Here is a 25,573-nt window from a genome sequence, read left to right as displayed (position 1 = left end):
ATCCACCATCGCCTTCTTCTCCAACGCTTTTTAACTTTTTAAGTGTGATATACTTTAACAAAATTCATATACGCAAAGACGCATAGAGTTGCGGCACGTGTCACTTCGAGCACGTCCATTATGCTCGCGACACAGAGAGAAATGAACGAAGGCGAGAGTGAAGATGGATACAACCTCGTGTTGTCTCGCCTTGCTTAACCTCGCTAAACCTCGCCTCGCCTAACCTCGACGAGAGTGAAGAGCTAGCATTATAAGTCTACGTGCAGTCACATAAACAACTTTGTTACATTATTTTAATAGCAATGTAGGTAGTAGGTACTAGGTACCTACGTACTAATTAAAGTTCTTACATTACCTACATTTTAATTTGGTATTTTTTTACGTATATATGTACCTATTTCCAGTGCATAGGCAGTAGGCACAGGCATAGGTACCTTCCTACCATTACATAATATTATTATCTCTATGCTTCCTACCTACCTACTTCTTTGAATTTGAAAGAAACGTACCTACATATATTTTAATTGCTACCTACATACCATACTGTACCTATTATTGAATGATCTTTTGAATAAAATAGTGCATTCTTGAATAGTAGAATGGTAGGACAGGGTAGGACCTAATTTAATTTTTATGTTATAATAATTATTATGAATGTAACTAAGTTAAATTTATGTATGCTTGTGTAACGATCGTGTACGATCGTCACTTAATCCTTCTCTTTCATTTACTTCTCCTTTTGTGACCTTCATATTTCTGGGCATTTGTTGACAAACAATGTTCGGGAGCAGTAGGTAAATACGGCGCAGTACGCACGTGGTACGCGCAAACCGGTTTGACCGGCAACCGGCGTCGCCATGTTTGTTGTCACGCCACTCTTCCGTCTCGCTCTTTCATTGAGCTGTGCACGAATTCAAGCTCCTTGTTCCACATAGGCTCGGTGACGGTCTCACGTCTCGCTCGCACTTTACTATTTGGTGCTCGTTTCGCCTCTTGGGCCTACGTGACCAAATGAAACCCTTTTATAAATGGATAGATAGGTACCTACAAACTTCTCAATTGATAATATGCGAATCAATGCCGACAAACTTCGACAAATGTGTTTACACTATTATAATTAATTAAGTATCCAAATCTGTAACTCAGTCGTTACTAGTTGTATACTTTCAAATGTATTGTAGAGATTAATTAGAATTATGGATAATTAAAAAAACATGTAGGTTGTACCACAGACTAATAATAATATACTACGTGGTTGTACCATGGTTGTAACTTGTACCTGAATTATATTGAAAACAAACGTATAGAGAAATCGTATTATTATTTTAAGGTGTCAACTGTCAGGTGCGTACGTGACTACTCTATATAAAGTAGACCCGGACTTTGACATTTGGCGTGATTTCTGTCACACGTGTTTGGGTTATTAATTTAGTGTTTTGGCTATTTTAACAATAATATATTCACTTTGAGCTGTTTTGTGTTCGTCTTTAAGTGTTTAGTCTGTGGTTATAGTGGTAAGTGTACTAACAATTCACTAATATGGGCCCTGATCCACCCGATCCTAAACCCCCGGACGTCCAGGAAAGAAGCATGGAATTGGACATCTCTCAGAATAAGAGGCAAAGGTGTCCGTCACCTGAGTCTACAGATGAATCTCCAATCAAACGCTTTGTTCCATCTGATCCCATTTCACCTGTTAACCCGTCTGTATTTGTTGATCCCATTTTAAATAATCCTATAAGATATAGTGGTGATGAAGTTGGACCATACATTGTCCACGTATCTCGCGTAGAAAACGATCCTTCTGCCGGCCTGTCCATCCGTCCGATCAAATTTGGATCTTTCTTATTTAGCCAAAAAGTACCTAATATTTTAAGAGACGGAGTAAAATCTGTTGGCCGCAACAGGATATCGGTTGAGTTTGCATCAGCTGAGGATGCTAATAATTTTTTATCTTTACCTGCTTTGGCCGAAGCTAAATTTAAGGCATTCATTCCTACCTATCATATCACCCGCATGGGTATTGTAAAAGGAATACCGATAGAATGGACCATGGATGATTTGGTGGAGTGTGCAGAATTCCCTAACAGGCACGGTCGCATACTTAAAGCACGTAGACTTAACAAAAAAAATAGCCTTGATGGAATTACTACTTGGGTTCCATCCCAAACAGTGGTTCTAACTTTCTTAGGTCAAGCAATGCCATCAAAAATCTATTGTAGATACACTTCACTTCCTGTAGAAATTTACCATTACCCAACCATCCAGTGCCACAAGTGCTGTCGCTTTGGGCATATCCGCGACCAGTGCCGCTCAAAAGAGAGGTGCTACAAATGTACACAAAACCACTCAGGCGACTCCTGTCCCATTCTTGAATCTCAAGCACTATGTGTCCATTGCAATGGCACTCACTTCGCCATTGACAAAAATTGCCCGGAACACAGCCGGCAAAAGTCAATTAAACTTTTGATGGCCACAGAAGGTATCTCATTCGAGGAAGCCTCTAAGCTTACCCCTTCAGTGTACAGACCCTTTTCGGAAACAGCCAGTTTCGTTTTTGCGCCCAGATCACAACAATCACCTGTTTTCCCCATCCCTTCTATGAAACAATCCAATAGTGTTCGTCAAACTCGTCCTCTTAATAAAACTTCATACAAAAAGACCTATTCTATACCCCCTCGCACTCATGCACCACTAGGTAAAACATATGATGTAGCTGCACACCGCCAAATAACTCAGGAATTACCCTCTACTCAACCGAATGGTTGTGCCTTATCCCAAAACCCTGACCCCCCGGTTGTACTTAGCTCTAATGTTGAGCTTTATGTTTCAGCCTTAGAAACTTTTCTTAAAAAAACAGATTCAATACCGACCAACGTTGCCTATAGACTTATAAATCTCATCTCTCTATTTAACAGTAATGGCCCTCACAATCCTCCAGTGGAACGCTCAAAGCATTCGTCCGAAATGTCATGAAGTACTTGACCTTATTTCAACCCACAACCCTATAGCTTTTGCCATCTCGGAGACATGGCTAGTTCCCGGAAGTCACTTTCGGATTCCTGGCTTTTTCTGTCTGCGAGATGACAGAGCCGATGGGTATGCTGGAACAGCACTTTTACTTAAACATTGTTTAAATTTCTCTCGTATTCTATTGCCTATGCATGATCAGCGTATTAACGCTGTGGCTGCAAGATGCAATAATGTCTCTATTATTTCTGTCTACATTTCTCATCCTCATCCTTCTATTATACCTGATCTTTCACTTATACTTTCCTCCGTACCGTCTCCCCTTTTAGTATTGGGCGATTTTAATGCTCAGCACACTTCTTGGGGATCTTCAGTTTGCAATACATTTGGACACCTGCTAATGGATCTGCTTGATGACCTTGACCTCTGTGTAATTAACGATGGATCTCCCACTAGGAGAGTCCTTCCTAATCAGAGTCTCTCCTCTGTAGTTGATCTATGTATTTGTTCTTCCTCCTTGGCTCCATCCCTCACCAATTTAACTCTTTCTAGTACTCATGGTAGCGACCACTTTCCTCTTCTTTCTTCTCTTTCCCAGTCTGTTATCCCATTGACTTCCCCTTTCCCACCCCTACTCATGTATAGACTTTGTAAAGCAAACTGGCAGGATTACGCTACTGGTCTTGACAATCTGGTTGAGTCCCTTCCTTCCGTTTCTCTTGATAATGATCTACATACTTATTCTGACTTTGTGGATTGTATTAAAAATGCAGCAGCGAATAATATCCCTCTTAAATCCGTTTCTAACTCTGGTTCTCGCAAAGTCTCTCCGCCATGGTGGGACGATGAATGCTCAGCTTCTGTCAACTCAAGGAGAGAGGCCGAAATTCAGTATAATGCTTCCATGTCCGTTGACAATTTTATATATTATAAAAGAATAGCCGCGCGTACCAAGCTTTTTCTTAAAAATAAAAAGAAAGCAGGCTGGCAAACATTTTGCGAGAGTCTGTCGCCTAGAACACCTGCAACAGTTATTTGGAAGAACATACGCAAATTTCGTGGCTCTCTTTCTTGTAACGATATAGATTCCAATGACTCCTCAGTGTGGCTTGAAGAGTTCGCTGATAAGTTCTCCCCTCCCTTTGTCCCTTCTTTAGATTCTTTCCCTATGGCCACTGGTCCGCTCGTCTCGTCTCATGATAACAATATGGAAGCCATATTCTCCCTAGAGGAGCTAAATGTAGCCCTCAGCGGCCTCTTAGACTCCTCTCCCGGATTAGATGGCATTCCTTATTCTTTCATACGCCAATCCGGTCCCATAACCAAACAGTACTTTTTAAACTTAGTAAATTTATTTTATGAATTCGGTTACATCCCTGACTCTTGGAAATCACACCTCATAATTCCTATACTAAAACCAGGCAAACAAGCCTCTTGTGCCGACTCCTATCGACCAATTGCCCTTTCTTCGTGTCTGTCTAAGATAGCTGAACACATGGTTAAAAATAGACTTGAGTGGCTTGTAGAAAATAGGGGACTGTTATCCCGGTCTCAATTTGGATTTAGAAAGGGTATGAGCGTACTGGATTGTTTAGGCATTTTATCCACAGACATTCGGTCGGCCTTTGAAAGAAAACAGTATTTGGTAGGCGTCTTTTTAGATATAGCGTCAGCCTACGATAACGTACTTCTTCCGTTACTCAGAAACAAATTGTTACAGCTGAGTATCCCAGTGAGGATGATACGATTTATCTGCAATCTTTTAATGTCAAGATCCATCCAAGTGCGCCATAACTCTCATATTTCTTCCACTAGGCTTACCTGGAAGGGGCTCCCTCAAGGATCGGTATTAAGTCCTCTCCTATATGCGATCTACACTTTCAACTTGGATACGACAGTCACATCTTTCTGTGACATACTTCAATATGCAGACGACATAACCCTATTTGCTCATTCCCATGACATGGATGAAATCACCTCGCGCCTTAATTCAGCTTTGTCGTATCTTCGTGACTGGCTATCAGAGCATGGTATGTCTGTGTCTGTGCCAAAATGTTGTGTTGTAGTTTTCACTAAAAAGCGTCACATTCCCGCACCAACCTTAATACTTGGCGATGAGCCAATTCCAGTCACCAATAAAGTTAAGTATCTGGGCGTTATATTAGATTCTAGGTTGTCTGGTTCCCCTCATGTTAACTACATCAGTCAAAAATGCGAAAAAGGGATTAATATATTACGTTCTCTGGCAGGAGTGTGGTGGGGGGCCCACCCATACTGTCAGAAACTTATTTATAATGCCGTGGTGCGTAGTCACTTAGACTATGCGTCTTTCATACTCGATCCATGTAATAAGACGGCACTGAATAAACTAGACAAAGTGCAATCTCGCTGTCTACGCTTGATTACCGGAGCAATGAAATCTACCCCGGTTAACGCCCTGCAGGTTGAGTGTGTTGACCCTCCCCTAGCTCTTCGCAGGCAGTATCTGTGTGATAAATATTTTTTTAAATCTATCTATAACTCTTCCCATATCCTTTGGCCCAAGCTACATAATCTCCTTCAAATCTCCACTAGTCAAAATCTCCGTCCCTCTGCTAATTTTCCTTGTTTACTGAAAAGCTTCATAAGATTCTCCCGTCTGCCTGACCCTACTGTTCAGTTTGAACTATATCCTCTCTTCTCTGTTAACTACCAGTCCCTTACGTACAATCCACCTATACTTTTAAATTGTGGCGTAACTAAACATACAATTAATGCAAATGCTACATTTAATGAAATTGTAGCCAATAAATGGCCCAATTGGCACCTCTTTTTTACGGACGCCTCGAAATTGTCCGATATGTCATGTGTAGGAGTTGCTGTTTGGTACCCTCAATCCAGCATTATTCTCCAGTTAAAGTGCCCCCCTTTATCTACTGTTTATACTGGTGAAGCTACAGGCATCCTCGAAGCCCTCACTTTCATCAGCTCTCACAACCTTGATAAAGCTGTTATATTCTCTGACTCATTAAGCTGCCTCCAGGCTCTCCTATCTAATCCCTTTCGATCCAGATCTTGTCACCCCTTGATTTTGAGAATCCGTGTGGCTCTTTTAAATTGCCTCAATAAGGGTCTCCACGTTCAAATCACTTATATACCAGGTCATATTGGTATAGGGGGTAACGAGATGGCTGACTCTTTGGCTAAGTCTGCTACGCAAGTGGGTTGCAATACTCACTTTAGTAATTACAGTCAAGACCTTGTTCCACTATCAAAATCACGTTTAGATAGGACGTGGTTGAATCTTTGGCAAGAATCCAGCCGCACAAAAGGTAAATTTTACTGGGACATTCAGCCTACTATTCCACACAAACCATGGTTTTTCCGCTTTCGTAAATTCGACAAACCAGTAACATCCACTATCTGTCGGCTCCGCTTCGGCCATGCGTGTACTCCTGTCCATCTGGCGAAAATCAGAGTACGAGATCACTCTATTTGTGAGTGTGGATTGGACGAAGGAACTACTGACCACCTGTTCTTTGAATGTACCAAGCTTCGTTCTTCATTACTGGATGTCCTCCCTCCTGAAATCCCTCGTCCCACAAATTTTAAATGTCTGTTGTCCTTAGTGCCTTCCAAATTTGTTGAAATTCTATCTAAATTTATTTCCTATAATAAACTAAAATATTAACCCCTTATTATATTTATAAATCATATTAGTGTTTCCTGTTGTCTGTAATATATATAACCTGTATTGTCTTATCTGTTTGTTCTAGCCGCTCCAAGTTGATCAAAATTTCTGCATTTTCCCACTCAGTACCAAATGTTAAATGTCAAATCTGCACAAGTCTAACTGACTGAAATTTGAGTCCTGTTTCTCCCATATATACTGGACATTGGCGAAGTCCCTTTTTATTGGGTGGAGCCATTATTTAAGAGAAGAAGAAGAAGAAGTAGACCCTTTTTGAGGATGAACAAAAAAATTTTACTACAGGATTAAAACTAACTACAGGATTAAAGCTAACGAAAGATGAGACTGGCTTTTTATTTCGAAAATTTATATGGCAACACTTATAATTACGTAATTGTCATTAAAACCTGAGTTGTTGATGTGTCAAAGTGAAAATTATTTCCGCGATTTTAGTGATTTCTAATTGAAAACGAGACGAAAACATTGAAAAGCCACTTAAAAAAGGTTCTTTTTACTATGATTAGTAAATTTGAAAAGAAACAAGTTGAAAGAGATGTAGTTTTCAAGGAAAAACAAGAGTGTTTACGTGAAATATCTCAATGCATTGTTAAGTGTGACTTTGATATTTTGATACTATTCATTTTGATTGCATTGTTTAATATTTATTATTTTGCAGGTAACATGGATGATACCAATAGTCCAGTTATAAACTATTCAAGCAACAATAAAAAAAAATTGAATGATCTGTTTCGTTCAAAATGTTTAAAGACACAAAATCAGTATCTTGACGAGATTTCTTCTATGACCGGACCATGTTATTCGTGTTGAAGATAGTATAAAAAACGAGATGGAATAACTGCAGAAATGGAAGAGTTCATAATAAGAGTCAAAGATAATGATAGTGATTCTTACTATTCACTCGCGGTTGAATTTTTAGATTTAATATGATTATGTTGATTAAACAAACTTTAATTGTATTTTTCTTGCTTTCATTCGGTGTTCTTTTTTGTCTATCTGTAAGTATCACTTAACTGTACTATATTACATAAAACAATATTATAAAGATGAAGAGTTTGTTGTTTTTTTTTTGCTCGTAAAAGAAAATAATAAATAAAAGTATTAAAACTATATTTCCAACTATAACCTAAGTTGCCATATGTTGATTTTTTGAATTTGCCGCCTTTTTCCAGTCTCATCTTTCGTTAGCCAGACAATACCTCTACGCAATTTTCGACTCCTGTAGCATTTGCACAAGTTAAGAAATAAAATTGAATTCTAAGACAAAGCAATAGGGTTTGTTTCTTTGTTACTCAATGTTTTGGTACGGTCGGCAGCCGTTAGGCAATAATTTAATTCATATGAAGGGAAGAGTGAATTTATTACGCAATGTGTGCAATAGAGGATTTAATTTATTCGATGAGCGCAGTATGTTTGTGTGTGCCGTGTGCGGTTAAGTTTGTGAAATTTTGCAATTCTAACCTTTATCAATGACTTCTTATTATACTCAATCAATAATCAATATAATGTGTACAAGTATATCAAATTAGACTGTCAACCGTGTGTACCGTAGTATATTTTTACGAATAAATAATAATAGCTGTTATATCCATACTAATATTATAAATGCGAAAGTAACTCTGTCTGTCTGTCTGTTACTCAATCACGCCTAAACTACTGAACCAATTTGCATGAAATTTGGTATGGAGATATTTTGATACCCGAGAAAGGACATAGGCTACCTTTCATTGCGAAATATGTCCCACGGGCGAAGCCGGGGCGGACCACTAGTTAAGCTATAAGTAAATAAAAGCTAATAAAATTGCGAGATGGTGAAGAGTTGAAGACATCATGGAACCGTGTAGGTATAAGCAAAAAATAAATAAAATTATGTTTACTACAGTTTTTTATAAGAACCGGACAAAGCCGATCAGGAATTAAAAAGTAAATTCATACGAAAAAACTTATGAAGTACATCAGTATCCTTATTCCTTACTCATTATACCTTGGAAATCGAACATGGATTTTTCTATATTAATGTTTTAGTACCTAATACCACAGTACCGAATACTTTGTTTTATTTGTTGCTTTCGCACAGTACACGTTTTTTTAAACGTAGGACAAAGACAAACATCTTCCCGTACGAAAAAGTAATTACTTAAATAATTGTTTTGCCAATCCTACTTCTAACGTGAAGATAGAGAAGAACGCCAAGATTAGGGGACATTGATGCATGTTTGTTTCTCTTTCACGCAAAAACGGATATTCGGATCTGAATGAAATATTTTAGCACAGAGATATTATATTACCAAAAATAAAATAAACATGCACCATTCACATTTTCATGCTTGCTTGCTATATTACATAGGTACAATAATTAGCACAATATAGCAACACCTAGTTCTAAATACATCATCATCATCAGTCATCACTACACAGTATAAAAAAAGTCGCTTTCTAATCCCTATCCCTATGTCTTTAAAACTACGCATAACGCAACGGATTTTGATGCGGTTTTTTTTTAATAAAGTGATTCAAGAGGAAGGTTTTAGTATATAATTTATTAGGTTTTAGACAAAGCGGGAGAAGCCGCGGGGCGCGGGCGGTAAGCTAGTTAAGAAATAAGAATAGAAACCAGCAGTGCATAGCTAGTTACCATACGCACATCTATTTTTAGTACAGTTTATGAATAATAAAAGCAAAAAAGAGACATGTGAAATGAAGTGGAATAATGTGGAATTCATTGCAATTATGATAATAGACCGGGAGATATTGACACAAAATTTCGAGTCATTTGTAACAGGATGGCGGTTCTACAGGGGTCTTAGTATGCAATGACAAAAAGAAAAATGATGGTGTGAAAGAAAAAAAAATTTTTTGCAGATTTTCGGCGGTATGGCCACCATTTGGAATCGTCCGAAAAGTGGCATGGGGATTTTCGTAAATGGCTGCACGATGATGGTTACCTGTACAAAAGTTAGCCTGGTAGTTGGTACAAGTGGTTGAATTGTTTTTTTTTAATTAACTCATTCGCGTTGGTATGGCGGGCTGTAAGTCACACCGGAAAAGTATGGCATGACACTACCGCCTACTTCTTTTTTATGGGCTATCGGTAAATTCTAAAATTTTTGTGTTACAAATCGTTTGACTTTCGCTATTTTTCCGACGAGTTCGACTAACGCCCACGCGACTAAGCCGCCGGTACCAGCGTTCACACCATCATTTTTCTTTTTGTCACTGCGTACTAAGACCCCTGTAGAACCGCCATCCTGTTACAAATGACTCGAAATTTTGTGTCAATATCTCCCGGTCTATAAGGTGTTTTCTTTGGTGTTTTTGTGAACAGTTAGTACCAACTACCAAGGTACAATGTAGTCGTAGGTAGAAATTATGTTTCAGATTAAGTGAAAAGTGGTAGGTAAATATTTTTTCGATTTCAAATAAATTCGTTTGTTTAATTACCAAATAATATATAATATTCGTTACCAAGAAACTGTTATTGCTGACTCGAATTATTTCTACATTTTAATGTAACCTTTTCCAGTGTGTCTTACAATCTAGTTGGCGGGGAGTTATCACAAAACATGAATGCAAATAATTGTGGAATGCAAATCTAATTGTTCAGTTTGTGTTAACATTTCGTTATGCCATTGTGATCAAGGTCAGATAAGATTGAACATATTATGCAGTCTGTTCTGTTTGTAAATACCTTTAGTTTAATCGTAATAGCATAGCGTGGTAATAGTAAGTGATATAAATATAATACTTATAGGTCGGTGTTCAGTGGAAGCCTTAACAGAGTAGCAAATAATATATGATTTTTTTTTTTGTTAACGATTTGAGTATTTTACTTTTATTTCTCAATTTGATATTCATGTAAAAATGAAAACGAAAACTTCGCTAAAAATTCGGCGTAGATGTATAAAGATAAACATAGATAAGTAATAAGTATGTGAAGCCATCTTCGATTGTATGTTAATCAGTAAGTTTTTGTAAATCCGATAATGGTTACGTAACAATAATAAATATGTACCTAGTAACATAAAACGTTCTGTAGCTTGAACGTGTTCTTTTCACATTCAAGGTTAACGAAAAACATATTTGCATTGCTGATTTGAACTTTTTGCGGGAACCCACTAATGTTTAAAACATAATATGAGTCGAGATACCAGTGCCGACAACCTCAGTGGCAAGCATCTAAATAATTTTAGAGTTAGGGCAGTCTTCCATTGGGAATTGCGAGCAACAAATGGAGAAATGCTTAATCTTTATTCGTTTTTTGTATGAACGCAGACTGGCACCGTCTTAAAACTGTTTGTAGGAATACAATCGAAATAATTGTTGAAACGTCATTTGATTGTAATATTGGCAAGGAAGTAGCGCCGATGTTACTGCGAAGTTATTATGTAGGTTCTTCGATAGGAAGTCTTTTTTATATTGGAAACTTTGTAGGTTACTTTGAGAGTAACTATTTATTTTAAAATATTTTATAATTATAGTAAGTAGGTACTTAATACTTATAAAATATTTCAATTACGCGAACAAATTGCAAATATGAATCAAATTATTAAATTATATTACTTACTACCTATTCTCTGTATCGTAAGAAGTACCTAGCTTGATAAAGCTACAAAAAATCTTAGCTACTGAAAATCTATGTGTATCAACCCTCAAGCCATGTTATCGATAAATTATCAAACACGATAAATGGTATACAGCCGAAGCTGCCGTTAGATATATCATATAATGCATGAAAAATAGCGATAAACATAGATAATTTTTGTCTTATTTTCCTCGAAAACAAATACTTTGTTATAGCCGCAAATAATGAAAAGAAAGGCAGCCATCAAAAATTTATCTAAACATTCATGAATATTAAATCAAGTAAGCTTTGAAGATCATTAACTTATCAATTAATATACAGGGCACTGGGCAGTAGCACAGAAAAACTACCTACCTAGGTAACTATGGTGAAGTAGTGAGAATAAACTACTAACAATATTGTAATACTATATACATAATAATCATGGAATTATATTCTGTGATTGTAATAAAAAATGAAGACTTGCTTAGTAAATTGTAAATTTTAATGAATTCTACGAATGAAAATTACAGAACAAGCACGAAGTTTCAATTATAGCTGTTCAGATAATAGCTATATCGATAATTGCTGAGGTCAACGACTTGGCAACTGCATTGCGCGAAAACAGAATATAAACAATAATAGATTAGACATTGCCAAAAGCGTTAAACAATAACGTCCTTCTATACTGTTAACAATGCAATGTTCCTACCTTGGTTCCTACGTGGCATCTAAGTTCTAACACATCAAAGATGTTGATTCTAGCGTATCTGGTAAGGATCCCACATTGGTACAAAACAATAAGTGTAATCATACATCTCATAAGTTTTGATCATCACATCATAATTTGTATACCTATTTTGTAAAGATAAGTTCATAATTAAATACTCTTTCATTATTTTTTAGAACCTATTGATTATATCTAAGCCACAGAATAATAACTAGTAGGCTAAGAACATTTCCATTCCTGCCCATTGTTCATTAAATAATACAGTCAAGCGGGGAAATAGGTTTTTCATTCTGCACGTACGAGTATAAAAATAAATAAAGGAAATCAAGATCACCTATAAAGTATAAGGTTAAAAATCACATTACAGAATAAGATCATTTCTATTTATCTTTAACAGCTTATACTACAGTTTTCACTTTGTATACAGTTTTAATGACGTCTTTATACAATAATGATTACGGTAACTGCGTAGTTGACAATATAATATTATAATCATTACGGGTCATGTTGTGGTGGTAAACCGCGACTCGGTACAAATAATTAATTAGCAAGCGATAAATGTGTAATTTAAGCCTATACTGCGGTTAATAAATTTATAACACGATTAGTGTTTATTTATTTAGATTATGTCCTTGATGTCAACGTCCCTCGTTATGTTTACAACAAAGTTCCAAAACTTTTCCTATTGATTGCCGTTACACGCTCAGTGCTCACGTCTCGATTGTTTTGTTTGACATATTATTATCTATATCTAATATTATCAATTGTTTCAGATTTTACATGTTAACATGATGTTAAGCATTTGGGATCAAAACATTATTCTTTTCATTTTTTACTGCTGATACTTTATCATGAAAATTGTTGGCCAAAATGGTTTGTTTTCATGAAGATCTATAACATAGGTATTATTATGTTCATATTATGTTGACATATGAATCTAAACATCATATCACATTTTAGGGTTCTATCATATTAACTTCTATTGTAACATATAGTTTATTAATTTCTGTAATATATAGGTAGACTACTCAAATAATCAGACAAAAAAACATGTTGTTGATTGTTGTAAGTTATTTTTAAGACATTAAGGGTGCACTCACACACATCAGTCACCGTCACGGCACGTCACCGGACAGGATTAAAAAAAAATATGTATCAATAGTTCTAGTATGACTCTGTTCCCACACGACAGTCGCCGGCACGAAATCTATCAGTGACGTCACCGGTCAGGCACGTCAAATAATCTTTCCATACATGTATCATACTTTTATCCCCACTCACCCGGTGCCGTCACGTCTCAGTTCAGTCAGCGTCGTGCTACCGTCAATAATTGCTACATGTTCTCTAGCGTGACACACGTCTAATCACTGACTAACCTGATGTATGTGTTCAACGATTCAGTCAAACCGGCGACGTGACTGACGGACAACATGACGGTGACTGGTGTTTGTGGATACGTACACAAACCGTCACCGATCAGTCATCGGTGACTTGACGGTGACTGATGTGTGTGAGTGCACCCTTAACGTTATTAGGAAGACATTATTTTTATTCTGGTAACCAGGTGGATTCTAAGCAGGCAGTTAGGTACTTATGTACATAGATACCGAATACGGTAAGGAAAAGTTTAGCTGACCAGTTACTTTTTAATGTTGCATACCTACGGAATATTCACTGATCATATCAAACGCTCGCTTGGCAGTTTTATTTCACCTGTAAACTGTATTATTGTAGCATCTTATGGTCAAGGACAATAGATATTAGAATTTCAGATGAAAAACATTTGTGGGGGAATTTAAATACAGTTCAATGGCCGTGAAAGTGATTCAACGAACAAATTTTGAGCAGATAACATCGTATCATAATTTCAAATTTGAAGATTTTTAAACTATACCTACCTACTTATTTAAAGCTGTTTGAACTTCAAGAAAAAAGAAACATATTCCTAATTCCTAGTTATACAAATAACAAGAATGATACTGACCGTGAAAAATAAAACAGAAAGTGTTTACTCTAAGGTTTACTCAGATTGTTTATAAGGATTTATGATTTAACTAGGTATTTACATATTGTAGAATCTTGAATCGTTTAAAATTATAATTGGCAACGGGAAAAAATCTAGTCTTATACAGAAATCTGTTTTGAATGCCGGTTCATAAGATAATATCAAATTTTATCTCATTTACTCGGTGTTACTTAATAAACTGGTTTGAATGGATATGACATTGCACTTTTGTGCTCTACTTTGTCTCAGATACGAATACTAATTCTAAATGCATATTACAAAATCGTTTACATAAATAATTACGCTTAAAATGTTTTCAGAGTAGATTCAAAATTTATAAATGTTATATATGGGGAATAATAAAACGAGCGACTGAAAATAAAGTGAGCGACTGATTATGAGATACTGATTTAATAACTTGAGCGGTATGAATTTAAGTAATCGACAAATAAACTAAACAAGCAACGAATATTAGTTGATAATAAAATACAGATTGAGCGTACTAAAGGAGGATTGTGATTAATCCATTTGATATATTAGAATTCTAACTGTGTGATTACATTACTATATGAGCGACTAAATTACTAGTTGAGCGAATAGATTACTAAGTGAGCGACTAAATTACGCTCATCTAGAGCGACTAAAAACACTAGAATAAATTGTTCAAATAGTTATTTGATAAAACTTTTAAAACAAATTGAACTGATTAGTACCTACTCTGTCCATTATAGTATTTTTCAAAGTTATTTTTCTATTCGAAATACCTCGATTAAGATAAAATGCCACTCAGTATAAATAAATCATATGCCAAATATAATACAAGACGTAATTTTGTCACTCAAACAATTAATATTAGGTCGCTCAAATATTATGAAGCTGCTCATTTTGTATTTTATGTAACGCAAATTAATGTTTGTTAGTTGCTGATCTATTAATTTTTCATCGCTCGCAGTCAGTCGCTCACTTAGTAATTCTGTTACCCCAATTAATTATTTTTGATAACTAAAACTTTAATTTACAGTCACTCGTTTAAATACTACCCTTTAAAAATTATACTTAGGTACCTATTGTTTTAATTCATATTATGATACCTACCTATAGATCAGTCAGAATCGACATTGAAAATCGAGAATTTAACAATAATTCCAAAAGTTTTCAAAGTTCGGTCAAGTGAATGGTACATTGGGACGACGATAAATCTCATTTTGCAACCTTGTCCGCAATCCGGAACATTGTTAAAATTGCAATTAAATTATTTTTTTGCTGTATGGTCGTGAAAAAAATTCCAAAAGTTCTGCAAACTTGGGGAAGTTTTCGATATAATATTTCATATCACGTATTAAATTTGCAATCAATCTAAGTGTACGGAACATTGTTAAAATTGCAATTAAATTATTTTTTGCTGTATGGTCGTGAAAAAAATTCCAAAAGTTCTGCAAACTTAACACAGATATCGGAAATATATACCGAACGGTTGTATAAATTTGCAACCTTTTTCGTTGACCGGAACATGTTTATTTATAATTATTTTTAATTCGTGGTCATTTTTTCGAGTAAGGTGGTCTCGGAATAATTACAAAATGTTTGTAACTTGGTTGCAAACTTCGAAAACATCTATTCTGGTGCATTTACAAATTTGCAACCTCATTCAGTTTAATAAAAAAAAAAAACATTAATATTCAATATTAAAAGATGTTCCGTACACTGAGATTGGTTGCAAATTTAATACGTGATATGAAATATTATATCGAAAACTTCCCCAAGTTTGCAGAACTTTTGGAATTTTTTTGAGGACCATACAGCAAAAAATAATTTAATTGCAGTTCCGGACTACGGACAGGGTTGCAAAATGGGATTTATTGTCGTCCCAATGTACCATTCACTTGACTGAAGTTTGAAAACTTTTGGAATTATTGTGAATTGAATGTCTAGACTGACTGGAGTACTATATGTATAAAATATAATATAGAATCGTTTAATAGACGCATTACGAATGCAAAATTGTATTCTTTAAAATAAATTATACCAAATTCAAGATCTCTAGAGATACTATTTAAAATCTAGCCAAATTGATTTGTTTACTAACGTCGAAAATCGAAATGTCAAATGATCCGCTGACGTATTGGAATTTGGAGGTAAGTACTTCTAAATTCTAATAACTTTTATACACTTTTATACACATGTATGTATAATCCCCACGTGAATGTAAAACACAGTGCACAGATGATAATATAAATTTAATTATATTTATAACTGTGTATTCATGATCAACAATCAGCATAAGAAGCTTGGCCAGAATAGAACATGATGTCATCGCTCATTACAGCCAAGTAAATGTTTGATGTACCTACCATTAACTTGTTTGAAGATTGTTGGTGTACGTGTTAACATTTCAGTTATTTATGTTCGGATTATTTCTACCTATTACAATTACGATGATTATAAAACAACAAAATAAGGGCAGATTTATCATTTACCAACGAGTGTTCTGGTAGGCCTTTAAAAGGCAAGAATTAAATAATGCTCGTTTTCATCCTCGTTACTGTTATTGCACGCCTCATAAGCGAAGCGTTGAGGTGGGTACTACTGTCACTTCGCGCAAAACATCTGATTTTTCAAACTTAAAATGTCTTTATGTATCATACATTGCACTTGTAAGATAATACATACACACACATATTAAGAAAAAACACTATTTTTAACGTTCATGATATTTTTGATGTCATTTTTGTTATTTAAACTAGTTAAAAAACAGTTTAAAAAAGTTCTGTCTTGGACGTCCGTGTGTCTGTATGTGCGGATCCTTTTTCTTGTTAACACGATAGCGACCGAAATACTTTACTAATCGAGTCTTTTGCACGCCTCATAAGCGAAGCGTTGAGGTGGGTACTACTGTCACTTCGCGCAAAACATCTGATTTTTCAAACTTAAAATGTCTTTATGTATCATACATTGCACTTGTAAGATAATACATACACACACATATTAAGAAAAAACACTATTTTTAACGTTCATGATATTTTTGATGTCATTTTTGTTATTTAAACTAGTTAAAAAACAGTTTAAAAAAGTTCTGTCTTGGACGTCCGTGTGTCTGTATGTGCGGATCCTTTTTCTTGTTAACACGATAGCGACCGAAATACTTTACTAATCGAGTCTTTTTTTTTCTCTTACGCTTGAGTATGCTCAGGAATAGAACCCTTTCATTTTTCAGGGTCTGATTCGATGTGGTTTAATTGTTATTAAATAAACAAAAATAATAATTAATAAATATTTATTAAAAAAAAATTATGAGGCGTGCACTTTTGGATTTTCCAAATTATTTTTTTCTCTTACGCTTGAGTATGCTCAGGAATAGAACCCTTTCATTTTTCAGGGTCTGATTCGATGTGGTTTAATTGTTATTAAATAAACAAAAATAATAATTAATAAATATTTATTAAAAAAAATTATGAGGCGTGCACTTTTGGATTTTCCAAATTATTTTATACTTTTGAAGACCCTTCATTATAACTTATTTACCAATTCGTCTATCGGAATCCAACAAGCCAGCAAGACAAATAATTTTCACAAACTTTCGTTACTAGTACCTACGTTTAAGCAAGAAGTTGTCAATTTACGGGAACATTTTAGAATAACTTAACGAGTGTGCGTATGTTTTGCTATCGTTACATATTGGTAAACACCATACACAAGTGGAAAGTTCCATCATCCATGGGCATTCAGAAAACATTTGAAATTTAAATCGCGGCCTGCAGCAGTACACTTACCGACTATTGAATAGACCGAGCGAATTATAAAAAGAAATGAGTTAGCACGGTAAAATTCAGTTAGTACCAGAAAATTGCGGACTTTTATGAGCTTTTATATGCAATATATTATATAATCGTAGAACCGAGGGGTCCTGGGTTCGATTCCCGGTGGAGACGAAAAAAAAAAAATGTCGCGGTCTGGCAGGACACAGAAGGCTGATCACCTACTTGTCCCTAAAGAAAAATCGATCAGTGAAACAGATGTATGAATAATACATCTGCCCCCTACCCCACTACGGGGACACGGGACTTCACTTATGAGCTTTTATATGCAATATATTATATAATCACTACATAGTATAAAATAAAGTCACTTCCCGCTGTTTGTCTATGTGTGCTTAGATCTTTAAAACTACGCAATAGATTTTGACGTTTTTTACGGTATAGTGGTTCTCGAGGATTGTTTTAGATCTAAATCTACCTTATTCGGTAAGTAATTGTTACGAGTTCACTGATAGCACCAAATAATAAGCGAGTCTTATAAAATGTTTACAGTATCAACCGGTCCCGTGTCGATTTCGATCAAGGATATATTTTAAATAACAACAAAGATTACGCTAATCGAATTATTACCTACTTCATTTCTATATTATTATTCTCGAATATTTATCAAGCTTTGTTTTTGTGACTCCTGATATATAACTTATGTCTCGATCTTCTACAATCAGTGGAACGAAGATAAAGTTATAAGTTAATTTATTATTTACATAATTACTTATCAGCATTTTAATGCCAATATGTATAAATGTTAATAATATTCAAATTATTTTTATTTTCGGTTTCTTAATTACGTAATAAAGAATTCAGCATATTTATCTATACTTGCATAGGTAATAATATAAATAAATTTAATGGCTTTTTTGGTATTATCATAATAATTAAGTTCATATAATATTATATACCTATCGAAATACTTTCTGAAAAATGTGATTAAGAGCAGTTAATTACATTTTATTACTTTTACTAGCCATGGTTGACCCAATGCGCCCAGCACCAGGTCTCAGGAGCATCAAAGCTGCACGCAGCACGCTCTACACGCAGTTCACGTATCCTTATTTTGAGAAAATTTTCTGTACAGCTATAGTATAATAAGTTTATAAACTACACCTGCATTAAGTACCTAACTTCATACCTAAAAATTGCTTAGAAATAAAAATAAAATAGTTATTCATACATATTTCAAAGCCTAAGCAAAGCCTAAGCTGTCTCATAAAACAATAATACCTCTATTGTTTCCGTACAGCAACAAAAATAAAAGATCAATAGGCACATTCTTGTAATTCATTGATGTGGCAATGTGAAACATATTTTGTAGTCGAGCAATCAGCTGAAGTGATAGTGTAATCTTTTATGTATGAATTGTAGGTATTCTGCGTGCACTATTTATTTCCCGAATGTTGTAATAGTGATATTATACCCACGCGCATGTATGAAAATGAACCAAGAGAGTACGAGAGAATAATTAGGTAGTTTCTTTTTTATTTCAACCAATGTCTTGTCAACTCAACAACAACTTGCTCGTTAGTTGTAAGTTGTAACTGGCCTATAATTTATAGAGCTCAACAATACAGGTAAAAAAAATTGATAGAAACTTACTAGTTTTTGAGTGTTGCGTACACATACGAAATACTATAATAATGTACACATACATATTCATGAAATTGATCGACCTACTTTAATATTTCATGTGATAATCTTCAGTCTTCACTCGATAAGGAAGCAGCTGTTTCAATTGTTATTTGTTATCAGATGCTTACTGTTATACTGTTATACTATTTTTTATATTAATAGAAGAAAATAAATAGTTTTTATTTTAATCATTTTGTTTAATTAAAATTGTTCGGACAGATCATTTCATGATGGCAATTGGCAGTACATATTATAGAAAAATGTCGTAACATTAAATTTAATTGATATCAATTTAAACTATTGTGATTCTGTGGCATGAAGGTGTCTAAACATATCTATAGATATATAGATATATGTATTGTTAAAATTAATATAAATGAAGGTAGGTAACTACTAACTAGTGATATATTCCGCACATGCGTTTCTAGAAATGTAAGTATGGCGACGCAAAAGTAGGTAAAGTAATGTTATTTAATCTCCTAATGAGTTATGTAATGCTGTTTTCCTTTTACGTTATGTAAGGTGAGCCAAGACCGATAAAAATGTTTGTTTAATTAACAATAGTTTATAATTCATATAGAATTGTTTCTTGCCGACGTACAGTAATCGATCAAAATCTAATCTCAACAAGTTTGTAAATGTTAGATGATGATTTTAATTATTAAGAATATCAATAGGCTGATCTTCACACAGCGAGCAGCCTCGCGAAGCAATTGCTCAAATATATATTTTTTATTTTTTCAAAATTATTTGATCATATCGTAAAATAGTTATATTAATCATTGGTAGAGGCGCTGCAAGGGCTGTGTTTATGTGATAAATGTAATTATTCGCAGTTAAAAACTTCATAATTCGTTTAATAACAATATGAAGAAAGTCATAGCAAAGAATTTACGACGAAGAGGTTCGAGTACTATGGAAAATGCGGATATCTTATATCAAAGAAAAAATGCGTCTAAAATCCTCTGTATAACTATATTTATATATATTATTATTATCATTGTTTCTTTTTTAAAAATCGATTCGCTTCTGGCACTCGCCGGCCGGCCGCGGCGGCCGCTGCCGCGGCACGCTCGCTTTGCTCGCTCGGCTCGTGCGTTTTGTTTTCTATTGCAAAAACCATTCGCTTCTGGCATTCACTTGCCGCTGCCGCGGCACTAACTTAAATGACAATAAACAAGTTCTTAAAATATTCTGATTTTTTTTTATATTTTATGGTTTCTCCATATTTTATACGATCTGGCCAAATGTGGATGGCCAAATCGTGAAACGTTGACGATTTAAGGTGAGTATCGACTTCGCGCTCCAAGAGATCGAACATTGGCGCGCGCTCCAGCCGCGTGAAATGGATACCAGTTTGGAACGCGCGCCAAAATGTTCGTTGGAGCGGTCGAACGCGGAGCGGTCCGTTCCATCGGGTGTCGGTTTTTTACCGCGCATCAAACGTGGCGCGCGCGCCAATGGAGACGGGTTTGTCGTATTTTTTGTGTTTGTTGCGCTCCGAGTAATAATTATGGATATAATATACATATAAATAAACAAAGTTGCCGTAAATTAATTCAGCTATATGGTACGAAAGAAGTTTTGTGGAACAGTAAAATTTCTTCGCATCATAATAAATCGCTTAGAGATCTTCTCTAAGCGATTTATTGGTTGGAGAGAAATCAGTAGTGAAATGGGAGTCCCTGTGCCGGAGTTAAAGAAAAAAATGCTGCTGCTGCTCGTACACGACTAGCTTCCATGATGAACGGTCAAACACTGGAACAGTTGCCACGCGCGCCAGGCGCGCTTAGTTGATATACTTCATTTATTTGGAACGCGCTCCGCGGAACGCACTCTCGGCGCGGTCATTCACGGCGCGCGCGCCAGGAGCGCGAAGTCGATACCCAGCTTTAACGATCTGATCAAACTAAGTTGGCCATTTCATGAAATGCGACCATTTCGCTTCACGGGTTTGACGCATTTGGTGCACTTCTTGAAGTGAAGTTTATTCTTTTTTATATGGTACGGGAGCTATTAACGTTGAAAAAGAAGTCATTTTAGTATAGCTGGTTTTTTGATATATTGTTCCTCTAGCTATTTCGGTTAGAGTCCGCGCAGTCTGGCTGGCCGGAGTGGTTGCGTTCAGTAGTGCGCATCTTATCTGCACAGGAAATTATCCTTAATTTAAAGTCATTTTTTAACGCGTAATTTTTAAACTTTTGCCTTTAGATAGATCCATCAATCATAATTTTTTTATTGCAAGACGTTTTTTTCGTTGTTAAATAGGTGCCAGACGCAATTTTTAATTTCGTTTTTATAAAAAATTCAAATTATTTTAGAATGTCTGTAAATTTCATATTATGTTCTTCAAACATAATATAATCTAAAATTAATTAGCCAGACGCTAATTCGATTGTTAAGTATTAAATATGTACAAATAAAAACGTAGTGAAAGTAGGTAAGTATAACAATTTGATGATTGTGTATATGGAGAGATAGTTTAAAGTGCAAGAGAGATAGAAAGGGTCAGCCGCGAAAATTAAATAACAATAAAAAATAACTTCTTTTTTTCGAAAATATACCTAAGATGCATAGAAATTGAATTGTTCCTACTCTAGGATTCCCTGTGTTGTGGGAACAAGTACCTTCCATTGGTACATTTTATTCCTTAGGCTAAAAAATAAACTATTAGGGTACATCAACAATCTTCTATACAAAACAATTTTTTTATTACTTATCTATTAAGTTATGGGTTTAAATGAAAACAGCGATTACATAAACTTATGTATATTGTTTCCAATAGCACATTGCCTAATACCACACATTACACACCGCGTACAAGAAGAAAAAGAACCACAAACAAAATACAGTGTTGCCAATACAAGTTAAATTTTCTAATATATATCTAATATTAACTAGCGACCCGCCCGGCCCTGGCTTCGCACGGGTGCAATAATCGCTAAATACACTACAGAAAAACTGTGAACGTTGAATATAAAAACATAGCGGCCCGCTCCGGCTTCGCACGGGTATAAAATACTAGCTTTCCGCCTGCGGCTTCGCCCGCGTTTTCAAAGAAAAACCCGCATAGTTCCCGTTCCCGTGGGATTTCCGGGATAAAACCTAGCCTATGTTACTCGTGGATAATGTAGCTTTCGAATGGTGAAAGAATTTTTAAAATCGGTCCAGTAGTTTATGAGCCTATTCATTACAATCAAACAAACAAACAAACAAAGCTTTCCTCTTTATAATATTAGTGTAGATATAGCCGGGCGGCCGGCTGGTACCGCCGCAAACGCTACGTCCCGCAATTTTTAAATCTGTAATATCTTCGAAAATATTCACTTAAATCCATGTGTAAAAGGCCATATAGTTAAAGTTAAATTAAAGTATTTAGTTTAACTTTAGTTAAATTCAATACAAACTTAAACATGCGTGTGTGTGTGTGTGTGTGTGTTCACGTGTGTGTGTCGTGTGTGGTGTGGTGTGTGTGTGTTGTGTGTGTGTACGTGTGTACATCAATATTGAAACAAACTTTCTAGTTGTTTACAGATGATGGAATATTGGAAAACAATAACAATTCCTTAGACGATAACATAAATAATTCTGACAGTGTGAGGAAAGATGATGATGATGATGATTATGAAGATGGCTTTTTAAATTTAACAATGTAATTGTTTAACCTTCATTGATATAGTTTTTATTCCATTCTTTTCAATGTATGGTAACTTTAATTTATTTTTCACTTTTATGTTTTTTTTTTTCATTTTAGCTTTTATTTATAAGAACAAGTGTAAATAATATTGTATTCTTGCAATTATTTCCTGTCGCAAAGTTAAAATACACTAGCTGATGAGCTGCATGCTTCATTACTTTTTTTTATTTATACACATTATTTAATACTTAACAATCGAATTAGCGTCTGGCTAATTAATTTTAGATTATATTATGTTTGAAGAACATAATATGAAATTTACAGACATTCTAAAATAATTTGAATTTTTTATAAAAACGAAATAAAAAATTGCGTCTGGTACCTATTTAACAACGAAAAAAACGTCTTGCAATAAAAAAATTATGTCTGATGGATCTATCTAAAGGTAAAATATTAAAAATTACGCGTTAAAAAATGACTTCAAATTAGGGAAATTATCCTGTGCAGATGAGATGCGCACTAAAAAACGCAACCACTGCGACCAGCCAGACAGCCCGGACTCTAACCGAAATAGCAAGAGGAACAGTATATCAAAGAACCAACTATACTAAAATGCTCTCTTGTCAACGTTGGTAGCTCCTATACGAATAGAAGTGTTATCTGATCATAATATTTCTATATTCACATCATATATTTTCTATCGTAGGCTTTTAAGCTATTGCATAGCTTCTATCGCGGGCCTTGAGCGCGAGGACCGAATCGATAAATTCCGTAACGAAAAAACCTCACGCTGCCCACTCCGACGGGCTCGGAGGTGTGGCTTGAAGGCATGCTATGCAATAGCTTTACCGCGGCAGTCCCCGAGTGCCACACGTCTTTTTTTTAAATTTAATACGAATTACGAAAATCAAATTCTGTGAGGTACGTGCGATAATGAAGTTGCTATGAAGTACTTATAAGTTAATTTGTGAAATTATATTTTATTTATTGAAATATTGTGGCTTTTTATATCTCTTTTTATTTCGAGCATAAAGCGGAACAGCATAATCTGAATAGAATAAATTATAAACACGTTACACGAATGTAGGTAATTGCTTACAACGCTCGGTAACCTGGCCTGACTGATAACCTATTCCTTAAATAACTACACATAACAATGTACTGAATTTGCATCACGTTATCACGAATGATTATATCATTCGGAAAATGGTTACTGAAGTCTTTGGGGTTGCTGAGTTCGTTTTGGCGAACGTAAAATAGATTTTTCATTTATAGGACATATCAGGCACCTAAAATGTTTAATGTTATGTTTTTGGTAATGAATCTTTTTCCCCATCAGGCTCCGGAATCACAGACACAATAGAAAATCTATTGTGTCGCGGTCGGATCTGGCCGTTCGGGGCTCAATGGGTTAGAAACACAACAAATGCAATAAGAACAATAATGGTTCAATGGTTGGAAGATATACCATAATATTTTTTTGCTTTCAGTTTGCAGAGAAAATTCGTGCAGAGGAAAGTCATATCACTATGATAAGATCTGGTTGATCATAATTGCTGAATTTAGATTCTTTCTTCATATTTCTGCGTATTAGAGGAATCATGGTATACTTAAACATTCATTCTTATTAAATTTAGAGAAAATCAATGATTTCCCAAATCTTTGAATCATGATTATTATCACTTTAAAAATACATTTGCAATCATAGCTGTTGTTGTCACGAGGTATGACTCTTGCTCGGGCAAATTGTGTGCTAAGCACCAACTTGCATCTATTATGCAGTTTGCAATAGAAGAATAGCTGCTGTAAAAACTTTGCTAAAACTGTCTGACTTGAAACGGTTAAGACTCGGTGTAAAGGTTTGTAAACGGTTGAAACAGGTGCAAAAAATTAAAGAATAATACACGTGGAATTGAAAAACTACCGTCTTTAACTCGGTTAAAAATGACACGCTTGGCTTCATTTAAAAACATTGTAACCGAACGTGATCCATTAAACACCTCACGTATAAGCGTCTTAGGTTTTCATTGTGTGCGTGTGCGCAGACGCACAGGCCCTGACCCGCTTGGAGGCATGTTGTTTATGTTGCACGATCCTAGTGTAGTTGATCTGTAATTATCGACGAAGACGTTAATTACTTGTGTGTCACTAAATCAAACCAACTATAACACTCAGATCGTTTATTTAGCAAGAATTCTTCTTCTCGGTTTCTTTGATTTAGCCTTCTTGTTCTTGACATCCCTAGATTTGATAGCAATCTTCGTAGAGACTACTAGAATATTATCGTTAAATGGATGAAGTGTTATGAAAAATATAATGCCGGAATTCGAATAAATTTGAAGTTATGAAGGCGTCCTACACATCCGTTTTCAAACTCAAATAGTCTAAATACGTTGTTTAAATTAAATGCTTGCTAAATGTTAAAAATGAACGCTGGCGTGACCCAAAAGATCAAATTAAACAAGAATTACATTTAGCTCAGTGTTGTGCGGATGTCCTTGATGCTCGCAGTGCGGAATCATGGATTTATAATGCTTCTTT

The 25,573-nt window shown here is 35.2% G+C and overlaps 1 protein-coding gene across 1 annotated transcript; it reads left to right on the top strand.

Moving 5' to 3' along the window:
- Nucleotides 1-1,508: 1,508 nt before the first annotated feature.
- LOC149484844 (uncharacterized) lies at nt 1,509-2,977 on the top strand. Its single transcript, XM_089701121.1, has one exon. The coding sequence runs from the start codon at nt 1,540-1,542 to the stop codon at nt 2,974-2,976; it is 1,437 nt and encodes a 478-aa protein (XP_089557247.1). The 5' UTR covers nt 1,509-1,539; the 3' UTR covers nt 2,977.
- Nucleotides 2,978-25,573: the final 22,596 nt, after the last annotated feature.

The sequence above is a fragment of the Colias philodice genome, chromosome 11 (genome assembly GCF_061535455.1).
Source record: "Colias philodice isolate Cphi_HAF_F1 chromosome 11, ilColPhil1 Martin Lab GWU primary, whole genome shotgun sequence".
NCBI lineage: Eukaryota > Metazoa > Arthropoda > Insecta > Lepidoptera > Pieridae > Colias > Colias philodice.
Note: the sequence above shows the minus strand (reverse complement) of the source record. Positions and strands in the feature narration are given on the sequence as shown.